Below are 17,977 nucleotides of genomic sequence, written 5' to 3'. Positions count from 1 at the left end.
AACTAGCTGGGTGTGGTGGCACATGCCTGTAATCCCAGCTACTTGGGAGGCTGAGGCATGAGAATCCCTTGAGCCTGGGAGGTGGAGGTTGCAGTGAGCTGAGATTGTGCCACTGCACTCCAGCCTGGAAAACAGAGACTCTGCCTCAAAAAAAAAAAAAAAAGAGAATTTCTAAGAGGAAGCAGTATAAATGTAAACAGCCAGATAGGAAGTCATGTTGATATAAATAAAAAATAAAATAAAATCTTCTTAGAGCAATAACTACAAACAGTTAAACTTTAGGATAGAAAAAACTATGTAAGTATGACTAGAAATTCAAATAGGAAAATAAAAAGACTTACTGTTAACATGTGAGTGTCTAATTCTGGAGGATCAATCAATCTAGCCACTGACTCCATAAACACAAAAAACGCTATTACTATTAGAAAAAGTCCATTAATAAATCCAGACAGAATTTCTATTCGGCCGTACCTAAAAACATAGAACATTTTTCAGAAAAGAAAAATGGCAAATATTTTTAAAGTACAAACTTTATAAATGAGGAAACAAGTCCAAATTTTCATACTACTAAGTAATTAATAATATTAGAAAGTTAGCAATATTTTAAATATCATATTAATGCCTGGAAGGTCCTTCATATATCTAGATATATTTTTTATATCTAGAGATATATATATATATCTGTTTGTTAAAATCTTACATATTCATCAAAGTCCTTCTTTACAGTCTCTTTTTTTTTTTTTTTTTGAGACGGAGTCTCGCTCTATTGCCCAGGCTGGAATGCAGTGGCACAATCTTGGCTCACTGCAAGCTCCACCTCCCAGGTTCACACCATTCTCCTGCCTCAGCCTCCCAAGTAGCTGGGACTACAGGTACCCAGCACCATGCCCGGCTAATTTTTTTGTATTTTTAGTAGAGACGGGGTTTCACCATGTTAGCCAGGATGGTCTCATCTCCTGACCTCATGATCCGCCCACCTTGGCCTCCCAAAGTGCTAGGATTACAGGCGTTAGCCACTGCACCCGGCCCTCTCTCTCTTTTTTTTTTTTTTTTTTGAGACATTTGCCCCCTCTGTTGCCCAGGCTGGAGTGCAGTGGTGCGATCTTGGCTCACTGCAACCTCCGCCTTCTGGGTTCAAGCGATTCTCCTGCCTCAGCTTCCCGAGTAGCTGGGGCTACAGGTGCGTGCCACCTGTATAAATAAAAATTAGCCGGGCATAAATAAAAAAATACCCGGCTAATTTTTATATTTTTAGTACAGATGAGGTTTCACCATGTTGGCCAGGCTGGTCTCGAACTCCTGACCTCAGGTGATCTGCCTGCCTTAGCCTCCCAAAGTGCTAGGATTACAGGCATGAGTCACTGTGCTCGGCCAAGGGAGCATAACCTTTGAGCTTAATTCCATTCAGTATTTATCAAATGCCCAATTAATATCCCCTTATTTACTTCACATTTTTTAAAAATGAAGATTTGGAAATTATTTGTACTAAAAGTAATATAAGTAACATAATTCTGTTCCTTAACATGGAATTTGCACTTAAGATATACCACCTCAATAGTCAATGTACCTACCCATAGGAGAAAATCCGAGTGGCTTTCCACCTACTCATCAGGGCAGCAAAAAGTCCCATGACCAAAGCAGAGCAGTCAAAGAGCATGTGAAATCCATCTGAGATCAGGCCCAGACTGTTTGTCAACACGCCGTAGAATAATTCCACAAAGGTAAAAAGCTAAAAATATCACACACACACAAAAAAGGGAGGAGTATGTTGGGAACTATGTTTCAATTAGGAGGATTTTAACCCTTAATTATCCAAATTTACTTGAAGATCTGCTATAATTGTTTAGTTAACTGCCACTTATATTAGAAACCCTATTTCACACAAATTGTAAAAAACCAAGATAAATCCATTTTACAAACTATTAAATTGTAAAAAACTAAGATAAATCCATTTTATAAACTATTTAAAAATGGTTTTGTTTATATGTCTATAAAAAATAATAAACTAGGTTATAAAATGTTAGCAATAGGTGATTTGTAACACTGATTGCTAATAGTGAGATCCTGTAAGTTATTAGAATTCTTTAAATGCTACTATATTTACTGATTTGAAGGAACATACTAAATCAATGCTTCTAAAATGCCTCACAAATTGTTTGCTTAAATGGCTGGGCATGGTGGCACACGACTTAAGAATTGCCTAAGTAGTCTGAATATGATCTCGTAATCTTGCTATTATACTTAGAAGAAATTTAAATTTTAGCCCATCTTATTATCAGAAATTTGGGAAGTACTAAACTTATACAAGAACTGTCATAATTAAAATATTATGCTTTTAGGATATGCCAATTAACATTTAAAAATCTTACCAGATTCAAGCACAAGAAGTAAAAGATCTGCCTAGAGTCACTCTCCTCAAGAATTTGTTTTAGTGATTCCTTAATAAACCTAGGGATTGACTGAGAGCTATGCTGAAAAGCGTCACCCATGAAGTTATAAAGAGGTGTTCCTTCAGGAGAATATCCAATAAGGGTACCTTTTTGTCCTCTCTTAGAGGGAGATGATAAGATATTGGCAGCTACAAAGACAAAAAAAGAATATTGTTTAAATTTTAGAAGTTTAAGCTACCAAAACCAACACAGTAACTGTCAGCACTAAATGCAAGCACTGAAGAATTTCCCAAATTAAGTAATGATTTGACCATCAAAATCCATAAATAGAAATTTGTTAAAATAAAAACAAGGGGGAAAATGCTTACACAAAATGAAGAATATAGCACTCACTACCACTCCTCCAGACAGGACGTGTTCAGTGCTCTCCTGGTGTGCTGCTTTGTTCATAGCCCGAAGCTGGTCTGTTATTGGATGTGTCCAAAAATTTCCAAAAAGGAGAGCACTAATAAAAATGGGAAAGGATCCATAACGAGCACATTTGGAAACTTCCATTTTGACTGAACAAATGGAATCCACATAGAAATCCAGGATCATGACAAAAAAGATAACCGTTGCAAAAGGCATAATGAGAGAAAACCAAGACTCGACTTTACTCTAGAAATTAAAAAAAAGAATTGTCAAGACTATACATGTATAAAGTTCACATCTTACAAGATGTTTCTGTTAATCTTTTAATATATAAATAATCGCATGATTCAATATGATTCATAATATGCCAACTTATAAAAGCTGTAAGATATTGGTACATTTTCTCAGTATTCTCCAAAGTTTTAAAAAACAAAAGCACTATTGTGTAATCATTCGATAAACACTAGGCGACACACAATCCTTAAGCCTAACACATGGTTAATTGCTGCTTCTTCAAATGATTCTTTTGGGCTATAGGAATGTGAGCGATATATAAATGTAATAGCCTTTGATTTGTATTTTCTATAAACAATAAAATTAACTCCAATTAAAAAAAAAAAACTACAAAGAAAAAGCAAAGACAATTTAAACCACTTTCAACCTCAAATTAAAATACAATTTATTGAATATAGTGAACTAAAAATTTAATAGCAATTCATTTTACTAGCAATTTAATAGCAATAAATCCTTGCTCCTATCTTACCTCAGTTGTCACAGAAAGAACAATGACCCATGGGCACAAGAGAAGCACAGAAACAAGATGAGATAAAGCCTGAAGACGTTTAGCTCCACCAACGTCGATAGAGAGCTTTCTGGAAGCTGTATGAAAACCAACTTTACAACACAAAGCCAGTACTAGCAATAATACTCCACCCTGTGAGTAAAATTAGATAAGTCTCATTAGAAACACATACAGTTCAATAGTCAATCCTTAAATACATGAGGTTTTTTTTTTTCCCCAGAGACGGGGTCTTGCTCTGTCACCCAGGCTGAAGTATAGTGGCCTGATCACAGCTCACTGCAGCCTCAAACTCCTGTGATCAAAGAGATCCTCCTGTCTCAGCCTCCCAAGTAGCTGGGACTACTGGCACACACCACCACACCAGGCTAACATAATATTTAAAGAAATGGAACTAGTATATTTTTCCCATATACTGAATTACTTAACTACTTAAATGGCAGGCAATGTTATAAATTAATGGTAATTCTTTTTTTTTTTGAGACAAAGTTTCACTTTTGTTGCCCAGGCTGAAGTGCAATGGCGTAACTTTGGCTCACTGCAACCTTGGCCTCCTGAGTTCAAGTGATTCTCCTGCCTCAGCCTCCTGAGGAGCTGGGATTATAGGCATGTGCCACCACACCTGGCTAATTTTGTATTTTTAGTAGAGACAGAGTTTTTCTATGTTGGTCAGGCTGGTCTTGAACTCCCGACCTCAGGTGATCCACCTGCCTCAGCCTCCCAAAGTGCTGGGATTTCAGGCGTAAGCCACTGGGCCCAGGTGATAATTTATTTTAAATGTACCTTTAAAGTTATAGTTGCTACAACTTTTCAGAATCTTTTGATTTTGTTAGGAACAAATAAATCATACCTTGTGATCTGCCACACCTAAGAAGGCAATGGCTGTGTAAAGCATATGAGTTAGAGCACTGTCATGATGTCCCTCAGCTAAGTGAGTTGAAGTAAAGGAAAAAAATTCCAAAAAGTCACTCTTTGACACCTGAAGTTCTCCTGAAATTTTAGTTACACTATTTTGGATTGCATATAGACTGATCTGGGGCCCCCAAACCTAATTACTTTCAATAATGTGTTTCACTTAAAAACAAAACAAAATAAAACAATCTAACATTTAATTCCAGGACCTCATTTATAAATTGGAATGCCTGTATTTATTTTGTTGTCTCCAAAACAATTATAATAGTGCTTAAGATAAACTTGCCAGATTTTAGTAGTTAACCTCTAAAAGACATATTGCATACATACTTGAAGTACAACAAAGGTACAAGAGCAAGGAATCTCCCTGGACCACTCCTGTCCAGTAGAATTAAGGTTGCCCTTTAAAACTGACTTGTAAAAGGAGTCCTAAATCTGTCTTCTAAGTCACTGACCACATAAATCTTAGCAGAGTAAGTGGCCAGCAAAAGAGGGTGGGCAATAGAGGTTGTATCACAAGCAACCTGGAGCTTTTCCAAAGTCATACTCTTCTCCCTCATTGTAACAAAGAAAATTATTATTAGTTTACTAATAAGTTTTAGAGCAGTGAGTATCAGTAATAGAATAAAAACTGGTGCTTAGAGTTCTGCTGGATGGAGTGGGTAAGGATGTATGAATAGAAAATAGAAAAAAGGCATGTCTGTAGAGTAAAATGAGTAGATATATTTGACTAGAGAGTTGGGTTTCTACAAGAGAAGAGTTGGGGCTGAGCTAGAGATGATAATTTAGAGCAAGACAATGAATACTAGGTAAGGGAATTTGAACTTTTTCTTTCAGGCAAGAAGATACCAAAGGTTTTTCATTTATGAGCATTTAAATTGTTAAATGATAAGGGAGCAAACATTATGTTGAGTGGCAAATCACCTTTTTTTTTTTCCCCCAACACCAGGACATTCCAAAATATTCTTTCAATGTCCCTACCTTTCTGAAAATTTAGGGTACTGTAGGTGATACAGAGACGCTATAAAATATTTAACTTATAATGAGTTTGTTCATTATTTGAATAGTGATTTAGAATATCTACATTAATCTATGAAAGTTTCATTCATCATTGATCAGTTTAATTCACTCATCCTTTCTTTTTCCATTGTTCCAGCCTTCTAGTTTTCTGCAAGACTTTAAACAACTCTGATCTATTCCAAAAGGATACGGTGTTCAGCCATTTTAGCCATGAGATCATCATTGTCGAAAAGCAATAAACAGATCACAGCAATAATGAAAAAAGCAGCTCCCCTTGTCTGAAAATAAAGAAAATAACATCAAGGATGACTTTTTCAAGGGTTGATTTTTAAGACCATAGAAAAACATTTTCTCAAGTAAGCATTTACAAAAATGCATTAAAAAACTGAAAAAACATCTGACATTAAAGCTCTTAGATAAGCTTACAGTATTAGCAGTAAGACATCAAAGAGATATAAACTTATGATAACGTTGATTATCTCTTTGCTAACATGGCTAGACATATTACTGCGCTCAAATTGTTACTGTTTACAGAATCAATCTTCCTAAATGCTACTTTACTTTTGGTTGAAAAGCCCAAGTAGCTAAAGAATAACTAGTAGGAACTTGTTTTACTCTACAATATGCAAGGAATAAAGAATATTCTAGATACTACTCCTCTACAGAAGAATAATCCAGAGGGCATGGTAAAACCAGCAAAGTCATTTCTAAGATCTAGTAAAGTATAAAGTACTTACAAAGCTGATAAACTTAAAATTTATGTTCTCATTCCAGGGAAAAGTTTTTTTTTTTTTTCCCAGACAAGTCTTGCGTCGCCCAGGCTGGAGTACAGTGGCGTGAACACAGCTCACTGCAGCCTACAATTCCTGGGCTCCAGTGATCCTCTTGCCTCAGCCTACCAAATAGCTGGGACCACAGGCATGTGCTACCATGCCTAGTTAATTTTTTATTTGTAGACACCAGGTCTAGCCATGTTGTCCAGGTTGAGGAAAAAGGTTTTCATAAAAGAAAATTATTAGCTTAGTTTATGTAAATATTTCAGAAAGGTAGCTTCAAGAGCAATCTAAATAGCATTACTATACATTCCTTTTTTTTTGAGAAGAGTCTCACTCTGTTGCCTAGGCTGGAGTGCAGTGGCGCGATCTCAGCTCACTGCAACCTCCATCTCCCGGGTTCAAGTGATTCTCTTGCCTCAGCCTCCTTAGTAGCTGGGATTACAGGTGCACATCACCATGCTTGGCTAATTTTTGCATTTTTAGTACAGACGGGGTTTCACCATGTTGGCCAGGCTGGTCTCGATCTCTTGACCTTGTGATCCGCCCGCCTTGGTCTCCCAAAGTCCTGGGGTTACAGGCATGAGCCACTGTGCCTGGCTAAATAGCATTACTATACATTCTATATTTACAAATTTACAGGTATAACATGTCTTGTATGATACATATACTTGTAGAATACCTATTATATATGGATACATAAGTGTATTATATATAACTACATGGAAGTATAATACAATACTTCTTTTTTTTTTTTTGAGACGGAGTCTCGCTCTGTCGCCCAGGCTGAAGTGCAGTGGCGCGATCTCGGCTCACTGCAAGCTCCGCCTCCCGGGCTTACGCCATTCTCCTGCCTCAGCCTCCCGAGTAGCTGGGACCACAGGCGCCCGCCACCTCGCCCGGCTAGTTTTTTGTATTTTTTAGTAGAGACGGGGTTTCACCGTGTTCGCCAGGATGGTCTCGATCTCCTGACCTCGTGATCCACCCGTCTCGGCCTCCCAAAGTGCTGGGATTACAGGCTTGAGCCACCGCGCCCGGCCCAATACAATACTTCTATTAAAGTTTACAATGCAAAGTGAGGATACTCTTCTATTCATTATATGATTACCACTATAATGGATACATTCTCTGTTAGTGTGGTATTACAACAAAATTCAGTATTCTACACATAAGAAAAACCGTGTAATTTTAAATTTCTTAAGTTTTCACTGAGTTAGGATATGGCAACATCAACAACAATCAAATACAGAGAACATAACTTAATCTTTTGTTAACAAAGAAGGCAACTGAGAATTTTGTAATGCTTCAGTCTCATAATCAAGAAAAAAAAGGCCGGGCACGGTGGCTCACGCCTGTAATCCCAGCACTTTGGGAGGCTGAGGTGGGTGGATCACGAGGTCAGGAGTTCAAGACCAGCCTGACCGATATGGTGAAACCCCGTCTCTACTAAAAGTACAAAAATTAGCCAGGTGCGGTGGCAGGTACCTGTAATTCCAGCTACTCAGGAGGCTGAGGCAGGAGAATTGCTTGAACCTGGGCAGTAGAGGTTGCAGTGAGCCGAGATCGTGCCACTGCACTCCAGCCTGGGTGACAGAGTGAAACTCTGTCTCAAAAAAAAAGGCCGGGCGTGGTGGTTCACGCCTGTAATCCCAGAACTTTGGAAGGCCAAGGCGGGCAGATCACAAGGTCAGGAGTTCAAGACCAGCCTGGCCAACACAGTAAAACCTTATCTCTACTAAAAATACAAAAATTAGCCGGGTATAGTGGCATGTGTCTGTAATCTCAGCTACTAGGGAGGCTGAGGCAGAAGAATTGCTTGAACCTGGGAGGTGGAGGTTGCAGTGAGCCAAGAGGGCACCACTGCACTCCAGCCTGGGCAATCCAGTGAGACTCCATCTCAAAAAAAAAAAAAAGAAAAAGAAAAAACAATCATCAAATCCTGGACTGATGCCCTGATCCATTTCTCACACTAATGAGAACACTCTCATTTCTAGTTACTTAAGGAGGAAAACTTTTTTTTTTTTAATGTTTGCAAGTCATTTTTATTTCTTTTGTGAGTTGTCATTCCCAGTTTTTTGCTGATTTCCTGCCAAGGATCTTAAACATTTTTTAAACTGAAATGGGTGATTTATACTTTGAAAGAAACGTAAAACTTATTTGTGGCAATTTTTGTTGTTGTTAGTTTTTTGTTTACATACTGATTTCTGTTATACGTTAAGTTTATAATCATTATGAAGCCAAATATAGTCAGTTTTCCCTTTGTGATTTTTTCCACTGCTTTTATGCTCAGAATTTTCTCCATCTATATATTTTATTCTATGTTTTTACAAATGTCTATTTTGTAAACTCACAAAGCCCTTCAATCCGTGAAATTTATTTTGGAGTACTCTATTAGTGAGGGGAAAGGATTAAACAGTGGCCCATGCTTTAATACTAATGACCCAGTTTGAAATCTGCAGGCAGAGTATTCTTTTACTCTGCTCTACTTGGCATATTACTTTGTTCACTTCATTACTTCATTTATCTCTCTCCACTACTTTGCTTGAAAGTCCCTTTCAGAATAGGCACTATTACACCGTATTGGTCTTTATGTATCCTTTCCTCTATGTCTAGGAAAATGCACCATGCACAGGAAGTGTGGCAGATCGGTCTCGGTAGTGGGAGAAATTACAGGAATAGAAGCAAACCTTCTTGGAAGGCCAGGGGGTTTTGCAAGTTTTGAGATACTCTGACTGAAGGCAGCCAGATTCTCTTATCAGAAGCCTAAAAGCTTAAGGCTTAGATACAAGGGAATGTACAGGAGTTTATCTAAATAGCTTGTTTACTCATGTTGTCCTAAAACCGACCTTTGATCATCTGCGCTCGAGACTGCTCTCTACGTAGGGGGTCAGCAATGTTATTTACCCACAAAGCATGTTGATTCAAAGCCTTTGTCATTAAATCTATACTGAATAAATGCCCACAGCGCCAGCTTGTCAGAGCCGCAGCTGCTGACTCTTTATACCACCCTCCTTGGGGTCTGTAAGTGGCCTGGTCCCCTAGCCCACTCCTTCACTAAATACCTGTGTCTGAGTGCATTTGTCGTTCAGTCAGGGTCTGCCAGTCAGACCCAGCAAGGAAGTGTTTAATTTGGTAAAACAGAAACACTGTATAGTTCTAACAGTTTGGAACTGTAGATTGGTAGCTCATTTAACAAAAAGATAATACTTGAATCACTTAGGATGAATAGGAATACTTAGGTGGCAAAATGTTAGATAAATGTTCATCATAATTTAAATTTAACAAGTTTTTAGTTATTTTTCAAAAATGATTTACGGGTTTAAGAATGAGTAGGGGGTTTGGGGGAAAGGTGCATGAGTACAACATGAAAGGGATCATTGTGGTGATGCATCAGTTGTCTATCTTGCTTATAACGGTTACATAAATCTACACACGACAAAATTTCATAGAACTACATGCATACATACATACATACACACACACGATTGTATGTAAAATTGGTAAAATCTGCGTAAGGTCTATGGATTGCACCAATTTTAATTTCCTGTTTTTTTTTTTTAATTTTTGTGGGTACATAGTAGGTATACGTATTTACGGGGTACATGAGATGTTTTGATATAGGCATGCAATGTGTATAATCACATCATGTAAAACGGGGTATCCATCCCCTTGAGCATTTAGCTTTTGTGTTACAAATAATTCAATTATACTCTTATAGTTATTTTAAATGTGCAATTAAATTATTATTGATTATGGTCACCCTATTGTGATATGAAATACTAGGTCTAATTGCCCGGTTTTGATAGTGTACTTGAGTTGGTTAAGAAGTTACCTTTCGGGGAAACTAAATGAAGGGTGAGGGTCCTCTATGTACTATTTTAGCAACTTCCTGGGAATCTATAATCATTTCAAGATCATTTTCCATTGTTTTCATGTTCAGAAATTTCTTCAACTATAGATTATTTTATATTTTTACAAACATCTATTTTTGTAAACTTACAGAATTCTTCAAAACCAAAAAATATTTGTAAGAAAATGTAAAACTAGCAGAAAAAGCCCGTTTTTGTTTTTTGGTTTTGTTTTGTTTTGTTTTGGTTTTTGTTTTTTTTTTGAGACGGAGTCTCGCTCTGTCGCCCAGGCTGGAGTGCAGTGGCCAGATCTCGGCTCACTACAAGCTCCGCCTCCCGGGTTTACGCCATTCTCCTGCCTCAGCCTCCAGAGTAGCTGGGACTACAGGCGCCCGCCACCTCGCCCGGCTAGTTTTTTTGTATTTTTTAGTAGAGACGGGGTTTCACCGTGTTCGCCAGGATGGTCTCGATCTCCTGACCTCGTGATCCGCCCGTCTCGGCCTCCCAAAGTGCTGGGATTACAGGCTTGAGCCACTGCGCCCGGCCACGTTTTTTTTTTTTTTGAGGCTGAGTCTCTCTCTATCGCCCAGGTTGGAGCACAGTGGCGTGATCTCAGCTCACTGTAACCTCCACCTCCCGGGTTCAAACAATTCTTGTGCCTCAGCCTCCAGAGTAGCTGGGATTATAGGTGCCCGTCATCAGGCCCAGCTAATTTCTGCATTTTTAGTAGAGACGGGATTTCACCATGTTGGCTAGGCTAGTTTCAAGCTCCTGACCTCATGTAATTCGCTCACCTCAACCTCCCACGGTGTTGAGATTACAGGCGTGAGCCATCGTGCTCAGCCTCCCTGCATTCTTTTAAATGGTGAAAGATAAGATTTTATTCCTTTGGATAATATATGACATACATACTTTCCATTTCCAAGTAACTGATAACGGAAAATTCTACCTTTGCTGGTCCTCCTCCAGAACTGGTGAACAAAACACTGAGTAGTGAAATGACAACAATATCACTGTGTTCAAATAGCAGCAAAGTCCTACAAAAATAAAACATTATCATTCATGAAGTGTAATTTATCTTTATCAAGACGCATGAATTCAACTAGAGTTAGAGAAAGAAAAACATTTCCCCCTTGATTTCACAAAACATAAGAAAAATAAATAGGTACAACCGCTTTAGAAAATAGTTTGGCATTATCTACCTTAGAAAGACTGAAGCTACAAATACCCAATCATACCCCTCATAGAATTACGTCATACAGATTTCTTATTCTTGTATAGATATGTATCAAGTAACACTTACAAGGTTGCTCATACCAGCACTGTCTGCAGTAAGCCAAAAAATACAGGCAATGTGGCTGGGTGCAGTGGCTGACACCTATAATCCCAGCACTTTGGGAGGCCAAGGCAGGTGGATCACGAGGTCAAGAGATCGAGACCACTCTGGCCAACATGGTGAAGCCCTGTCTCTACTAAATATACAAAAATTAGCTGGGCATGGTGGCATGCGCCTGTAATCCCAGCTACTCGGGAGGCTGAGGCAGGAGAATCACTTGAACTCGGGAGGTGGAGGTTGCAGTAAGCCAAGATCGGGCCGCTGCACTCCAGCCTGGTGACAGAGCAAGACTTTATCTCAAAAAAAAAAAAGAAAAAAAAAAAAGAAAAAAAAAAATTTACAGGCAACGTATAGCCATGTGCTGTATAACATCATTTTTGTCAATGACAGACCACATATATACGATGGTGGTCCCATAAGATTATAATTGAGCTGAAAAATTCCAATCACCTAGCGTTAATGCATTACTCGCGTGTTTCTGGTGATGCTGGTGTAAACAAGCCTACTGCACTGCCAGTCATATAATACAGTACATACAATTATTTACAGAACATAAGCCTGTATAATGATAATAAATGACTATGCTACTGGTTTAGGTGTTTATTATACTATACTTTTAATTACTTTAGAATGTACTTTTGCTTGTTAAAAACAAAGGTAACTATATCCTTTGACTTCAAATAGTGGTTTCAAAAAAAAAAGAGTTAACTGTAAAAGAGCTTCAGGCAGGTCCTTCAGGAGGTATCCCAGAAGAAAGCATTGTTATCATAGGAAATGACAATTCTTTGCATGTTACTGACCCTGAAAACTTTCTAGTGGGACAAGATGTGGAGGTGGAAGACAGTAATATTGATAATCCTGACCCTGTGTAGGTATAGGCTAATGCGTGCATGTCTTAGTTTTTAACAAAAAAGTGCCAGGAGCAGTGGCTCATGCCTGTAATCCCAGCACTTTGGGAGAGCGAGAAGGGTGGATCCTTGAGCCCAGGAGTTTGAGACCAGCCTAGGCAACCTGGGGAAACCTGCTCTCTATCAAAAAAGATACAAAAGTTAGCCAGGTGTGGTGGTAGGTGCCTGTAGTCCCAGCTACTGCTGAGGTTGAGGTGGGAGGATCCCTTGAGCCAAGGAGATGGAGGTTGCAGTGAGCCAATATTGTGCCATATATTCTAGCCTGAACAACAGAGCAAGATCCTGTCTCCAAAAAAACAAAAAAAGTTGAAAAAAATTAAAATCAGAAAAAAGTTATAGAATAAGGATGTAAAGAAAGAAAATATTTTTGTACAGTTGTACAATGTGTTTATGTTTTAAGCTGTTTTTCCAAAAGAGTAAAGTATGCTAAGGTTAAGCTTCTACCTCCCAAGGTCAGGTGATCTCTTCCACCTCAGCCTTCTGGGTAGCTGGGATTACATGCACGCAGCACCATGCCTGGCTAATTTTTTGTATTTTTTGTAGAGATGGGATTTTGCCATGTTGTCCAGGCTGGTCTTGAACTTCTGGGCTCAAGTAATCTGCCCACTTCGGCCTCCCAATATGCTGGGATTAAAGATTTTGCAATTGAGAAACTGTATGACAGTTTTAGTAGAAGAATGAGAGGGCAGTGTTGGTAGTGATAAGGTTAGGAGCTAGATGACTAAATAGGGAGCCAAGTAAAAATGTAAGTACTTCCTCTTTCCCTCCTTATTGTAACACAAAAGGACAGTAATATAGTAACACAAGAACCAAAACATAACTTCATGAATAACAAATTTAAAATATTGCAGATGATAAGCAATAGCAGCACTCAATCATATTCAATTATATTCAAGCATAAGGTGAAAAACCTCTTCTCACGCTAGGAAATTCAGCTAGCTTTCTCACCCCTCCAAGCTGCAGCTGCGGCTAGAGATATGACATTTCCAATTATACCTACTCTGCATCTGACAAAGTACATAGCAAACGAGTCAAAGGGATCCCAATCCAGAAGCTATTCTATTGGCCATGATAGGGGAAAGGACTTTTCTTTTTTTTTTTTTTGAGGCGGAGTCTCAAGCCTGTCGCCCAGGCTGGAGTGTAGTGGCTGCATCAATCTCGCTCACTGTAAGCTCACCTGGCAGCCATTCTCCTGCCTCAGCTCCCTAAGTAGCTGGGACTACAGGCTACCACCACGCCTGCCAATTTTTTGTATTTTTAGTAGAGACAGGGGGTTTCACTGTGTTAGCTACAGGATGGGGAAAGGACCTTTCACAAGGCATTTCCACATTTCTCACCTTTCACTTTCCACTCTGCCCACCCCACTATTCTGAGTGAGATCCTTTTAGAACAGTGGTCTCCAAATCTTTTTGGCAATTGTGGTTCAGTTTCCTGAGGATAATTTTTCCAGACAGCAGTGGTGGGGGATGTTTCTGTGATGAAACTGTTCCACCTCAGATCATCAGACATTAGATTCTCATATGGCATACAACAGAGATCCCTCTCCCATGCACAGTTCACAATAGGGTCTGTGTCTCCTATGAGAATCTATACCACGTTGATCACCCTGACAGGAAAGGGTGAGCTCATGCAGTAATGCTTGCTCCCCTATGGCTCACTTCCTGCTCTGGGCGGCCTGCCTCACACACGGCTTCCTTACTGGTCTGTAGCCAGGAGTGGGGGATCCCTGCTTTAGGACATTCTCTTTTTTTGAGATGGAGTCTCGCCTGTTGCCTAGGCTGCAGTGCAGTATGATCTTGGCTCACTGCAACCTTTGCCTCCTGAGTTCAAGTGATTTCTGGCTAATTTTTATATTTTTAAATAAAGGCGGCTTTCTCGCTATGTTGGCTAGGTGGTGTCCAATCTCTAACTTCAAATGATCCACCCCTTGGCCTCCCAAAGTGCTAGCTGCTATATGAGCCACAGTGCTGGCCAAGAACATCTTCATTTCACTCCTTACCTCTCACTCTCATGGCAAGGCATTTTTTCTTACACTTATTCACTCAGCAAAACTTCACAGATGTGGGGAAATAAAAGCTAAAAGAATGATCATACACAGCTGCATGATACAACTCCCTATCAAGTGGTTAAGCAAGCATTTCTCCTTAAACCAGTCCACTTGCAGAAAAGACTAATCTATATAGATCTAGGGAAATATGAAATGGGAGTAGTTTACTTTATCCACCACGCATTTAATCTGATAACTGATATACTACTTGGAGACGCTTTTATTTATGAGAGTACTTGCAAAATTGTACAAAAATGAGTGCTTTTTAGAGATTTTATTCTTCTTATTGGCTGATTTGGCTTTACCAATTTCAGACCTTTTTATTATAGCTTCTAAGCTGTTAACAGGGATCACGACAAATGATTAAAAAAGCCATATACGCTAAAAAATTTTCTGAAACTTGGAATTCTAACTAGTATTCACATTCATGACAAATCATGAATAAATTTATTAATGGTATTCACCAAAGAACTAGTCCAGAAACTCAAACAGGTTTCTTCTATTTGTTGAATTCTCTCTGATGCTATAAAAAGTGCCAGACAGTTTGCACAGATAAATATTTGACATAAACACAGTGGAATGAAAACAATATTCAAAATGAAGAAATACAAACACACATTCAAAATAATGATTTTTATTTACCTTAGTGGTCCAAAGAGTGAGGCCAAACCACAAGAGGAAATAATACACTCCAGCAACTGCATGTTTAAATATTTTGATCCACTATAAATGGAAAACAAAAAAATTAAAAATTTCAGTCAACATATATTTTGCTGTATATTCCAATTTTAAATAAAAATACAGAAAGATAATAATAACAAATATTTCCAAAGGCAAAACACACGATTTTGAAATTAAGTAGAACACATAAGATCCCTGACTAAGCCTAGATTTCCAAGACAGTAATTTGGCTGGGTGCGGTGACTCAATGCCTCTGTATCCTAGCACTTTGTGAGGCTGAGGCAGGTGGATCACCTGAGGTCAGGAGTTCAAGACCAGGCTGGCCAATATAGTGAAACCCCATCTGTACTAAAAATACAAAAAATGAGCTGGGTGTGGTGGCAGATGCCTGTAATCCCAGCTACTCAGGAGGCTGAGGCAGGAGAATCGCTGAACCTGAAGGTGGAGATTGCAGTGAGCCAAGATTGCCCACCAAGACTGCAGCCTGGGCGAAGGAGCAAGACTCTTTCTCAAAAAAAAAAAAAAAAAAAAAAAAAAAAAAGACAGTATTCTGTTTTCCATTGTCTATATTCTTGTTCAAGGGTAGGATTTTGAAATCTTTTTCTTCAGAGTACAATTTTATGATTTCTCAGTTTCTCACTAGTTTCCTAGGATCATTTAACTTTTGTCTGGGAATTCTTTCTACCAGAATTTTAGCATCCAATTATCTGAAAGGAGAGAAAAGTTGCATGGACTTAGACTGTTAATCCTATTTTAAAAAATGTTCTTGGTCTCTGAAAAACAGAAGTACTTAAATTCTAATCTTTCTATCAAAAAAAATTATGACACAGGGCCTGAAGTCATGGTATAAAGCAAACATGTAGTATGGTATAACTGCTGCCCAAAGAAGGGATGATGTGAGATGATTATGCAAATGTAGGACAGTTCTAGTTTGAACCACAGCTGCCTAAAGAGAATAGTGACAATGATCGAGGGTAAGTCACACTGTCACAAATGATGAGGCATCATTCCAAAACTTCATAAGTATTAATTCATTTTTTCCCTTCACAGTTCCCATTAGGAAGTTACTATTATCTCCATTTTACAGGTGAGCAAAATTAAGTAGAGAGAGAAATCAAGTAATCCTGCTCCAAAGTAAAGGTCGTGCAAGGAGACAGACAGAACATGCCTTTGACTCCAGAAAACCTCAATTTTAACCCCTATGCTTTGTCAGTCATGACATTTGTACTAGGTCTTTTGGGCATGCCATGTCCAATTTGTAAATCTTCAGAATAAGAAGTGTGTACTGAAGAAAACAATTACATGAATGCTTTATAATTTTTTTAGCCTCTAAAACATTTCATGATCTGAGTACTTTATGGTTTAAAGTCTCCATTCAGAAAAGACAAGAGTGCTAACCTAAAATTGTTCTTGGCGGCATATCTTAAATACCATAAGTACCCATTATCAAAACATAAGCACTGCATCCTGGCCCACTAAACGGTAGAAGCTGCTAGGAATAAAAAGATTCTGCAAAGATCTTACCTGGTGTTTGGTAATAGTTTTCCTTATAGAAAATGGCTTTCTGAAACAAAAACCATAAAAAATGCAGTCCTGTAGTCATTGAAACATATGTATTAATATTAATCAATATTAGACACAAAGATAAGTAGTTTTAAGACAATTTATTTTAAACAAACATGCCAGAACTTGAAGTGTTATCCTCTGAATAAATCATACTTTGAGAATATACTCATTTTAGTAAACTCCTTTCAACATTTAGAGAATTTTTTTTTTTTTGAGATAGAGTCTTGCTTTGTTGCCAGGTTGGAGCGGTATATCTTGGCTTACTTCGCAACCTCCACTCCTGTTCAGCAATTTCTCCTGCCTCAGCCTCCTGAGTAGCAGGGATTGCAGGCACGCTTCACCATGCCCAGCCAATTTTTGTATTTTTAGTAGAGACGGGTTTCAACATGTTGGCTGTGCTGGTCTCAACTCCCTGACCTCGCTGATCTGCCTCCTGCCTCCCAAACTGCTGGGAGGCCAGGCATGAGCAACCACGCTTGGTCGAGAACTCTCATTTTCTGTCTTCAGAACAGCTAACAAGCCACAAAAAAAAGCAAAGGAGTCAAATTTTTTTATATCTTAAAATACCAAAGAAAAATAATTCCTATTTTCTCTAAAATTCAGTAATAAATCTTGAAATAGTATAATGAAAAATGAAGAAATTACTAATTATACGGCCCTACCTTTCATATTGCCAAAACAGTTGTATAAAAATGCACCCAATTTGGTCAGGCATGGTGGCTCAAGCCTGTAACCCTGTGCACTTTGGGCGGCTGAGGTGGGCAGATCACCTGAGGTCAGGAGTTGAGACCAGCCTGGCCAACATGGGAAAACCGTGGTCTACTAAAAAATACAAAAATTAGCCAGCCATGGTGGGACACACCTGTAATCCTAGCTACTCAGGAGGAAATGGTGCAGAATTGCTTGAACCCAGGAGGCAGAGGCTGCAAGTGAGTTGAGATTGAGCCACTGCACTCCATCCTGGGCACGGTGCCAGACTGTCTCAAAATAAATAAATAAATAAAAACAAAAGCACATGCAACCGCAATTTAATATTTTAATCAATAATCTATTTCCCAAATTACCAAAATACCATACTCCCAAGAGTGCTTTTTTAAATGGAGTTCTGCCTCTATTGCCCAGGCTGGAGTGCAATGGCACAATCTCAGCTCACTGTGCAACCTCCCAGCCTCCCAGGTTCAAGCGCATCCTCCTGTCTCTGTGACCCCCTAGTAGCGCTGGGACTCATACAGGCATGTGCCACCATGCTTGGCTAATTTTTGTATTTTTAGTAGAGATGGGGTTTT

General features: G+C 38.8%; 1 protein-coding gene and 1 long non-coding RNA gene across 4 annotated transcripts in view; one reads left to right on the top strand and one right to left on the bottom strand.

Moving 5' to 3' along the window:
• The window catches only part of SLC30A5 (solute carrier family 30 member 5), a 32,502-nt gene extending 15,833 nt beyond the window's left edge, over positions 1-16,669 (bottom strand). For 2 of the 3 annotated variants that reach the window (XM_031666197.1, XM_031666198.1), the window contains exons 1-9: positions 15,087-15,161; positions 11,103-11,190; positions 5,723-5,810; positions 4,451-4,527; positions 3,565-3,735; positions 2,759-3,047; positions 2,370-2,578; positions 1,572-1,729; positions 342-471 (exon numbers count right to left, since the gene is read on the bottom strand). In XM_031666197.1, coding sequence (XP_031522057.1) covers positions 342-471; positions 1,572-1,729; positions 2,370-2,578; positions 2,759-3,047; positions 3,565-3,735; positions 4,451-4,527; positions 5,723-5,810; positions 11,103-11,190; positions 15,087-15,148 — 1,272 coding nt within the window. In that variant the 5' untranslated portion in view covers positions 15,149-15,161. Of the gene's footprint in view, positions 1-341; positions 472-1,571; positions 1,730-2,369; positions 2,579-2,758; positions 3,048-3,564; positions 3,736-4,450; positions 4,528-5,722; positions 5,811-11,102; positions 11,191-15,086; positions 15,162-16,649 lie in introns of those variants that run through there. The other variant, XM_031666199.1, reaches the window with a different exon arrangement.
• Positions 3,651-5,838, top strand: LOC108586316. The gene is made up of 2 exons (XR_002522582.1): positions 3,651-3,737; positions 5,669-5,838. It is a non-coding gene; the product is annotated as an uncharacterized LOC108586316 (long non-coding RNA).
• Positions 16,670-17,977: the final 1,308 nt, after the last annotated feature.

Source organism: Papio anubis, chromosome 5 (genome assembly GCF_008728515.1).
Source record: "Papio anubis isolate 15944 chromosome 5, Panubis1.0, whole genome shotgun sequence".
NCBI lineage: Eukaryota > Metazoa > Chordata > Mammalia > Primates > Cercopithecidae > Papio > Papio anubis.
This window is presented reverse-complemented; position numbering and strand designations above follow the sequence as displayed.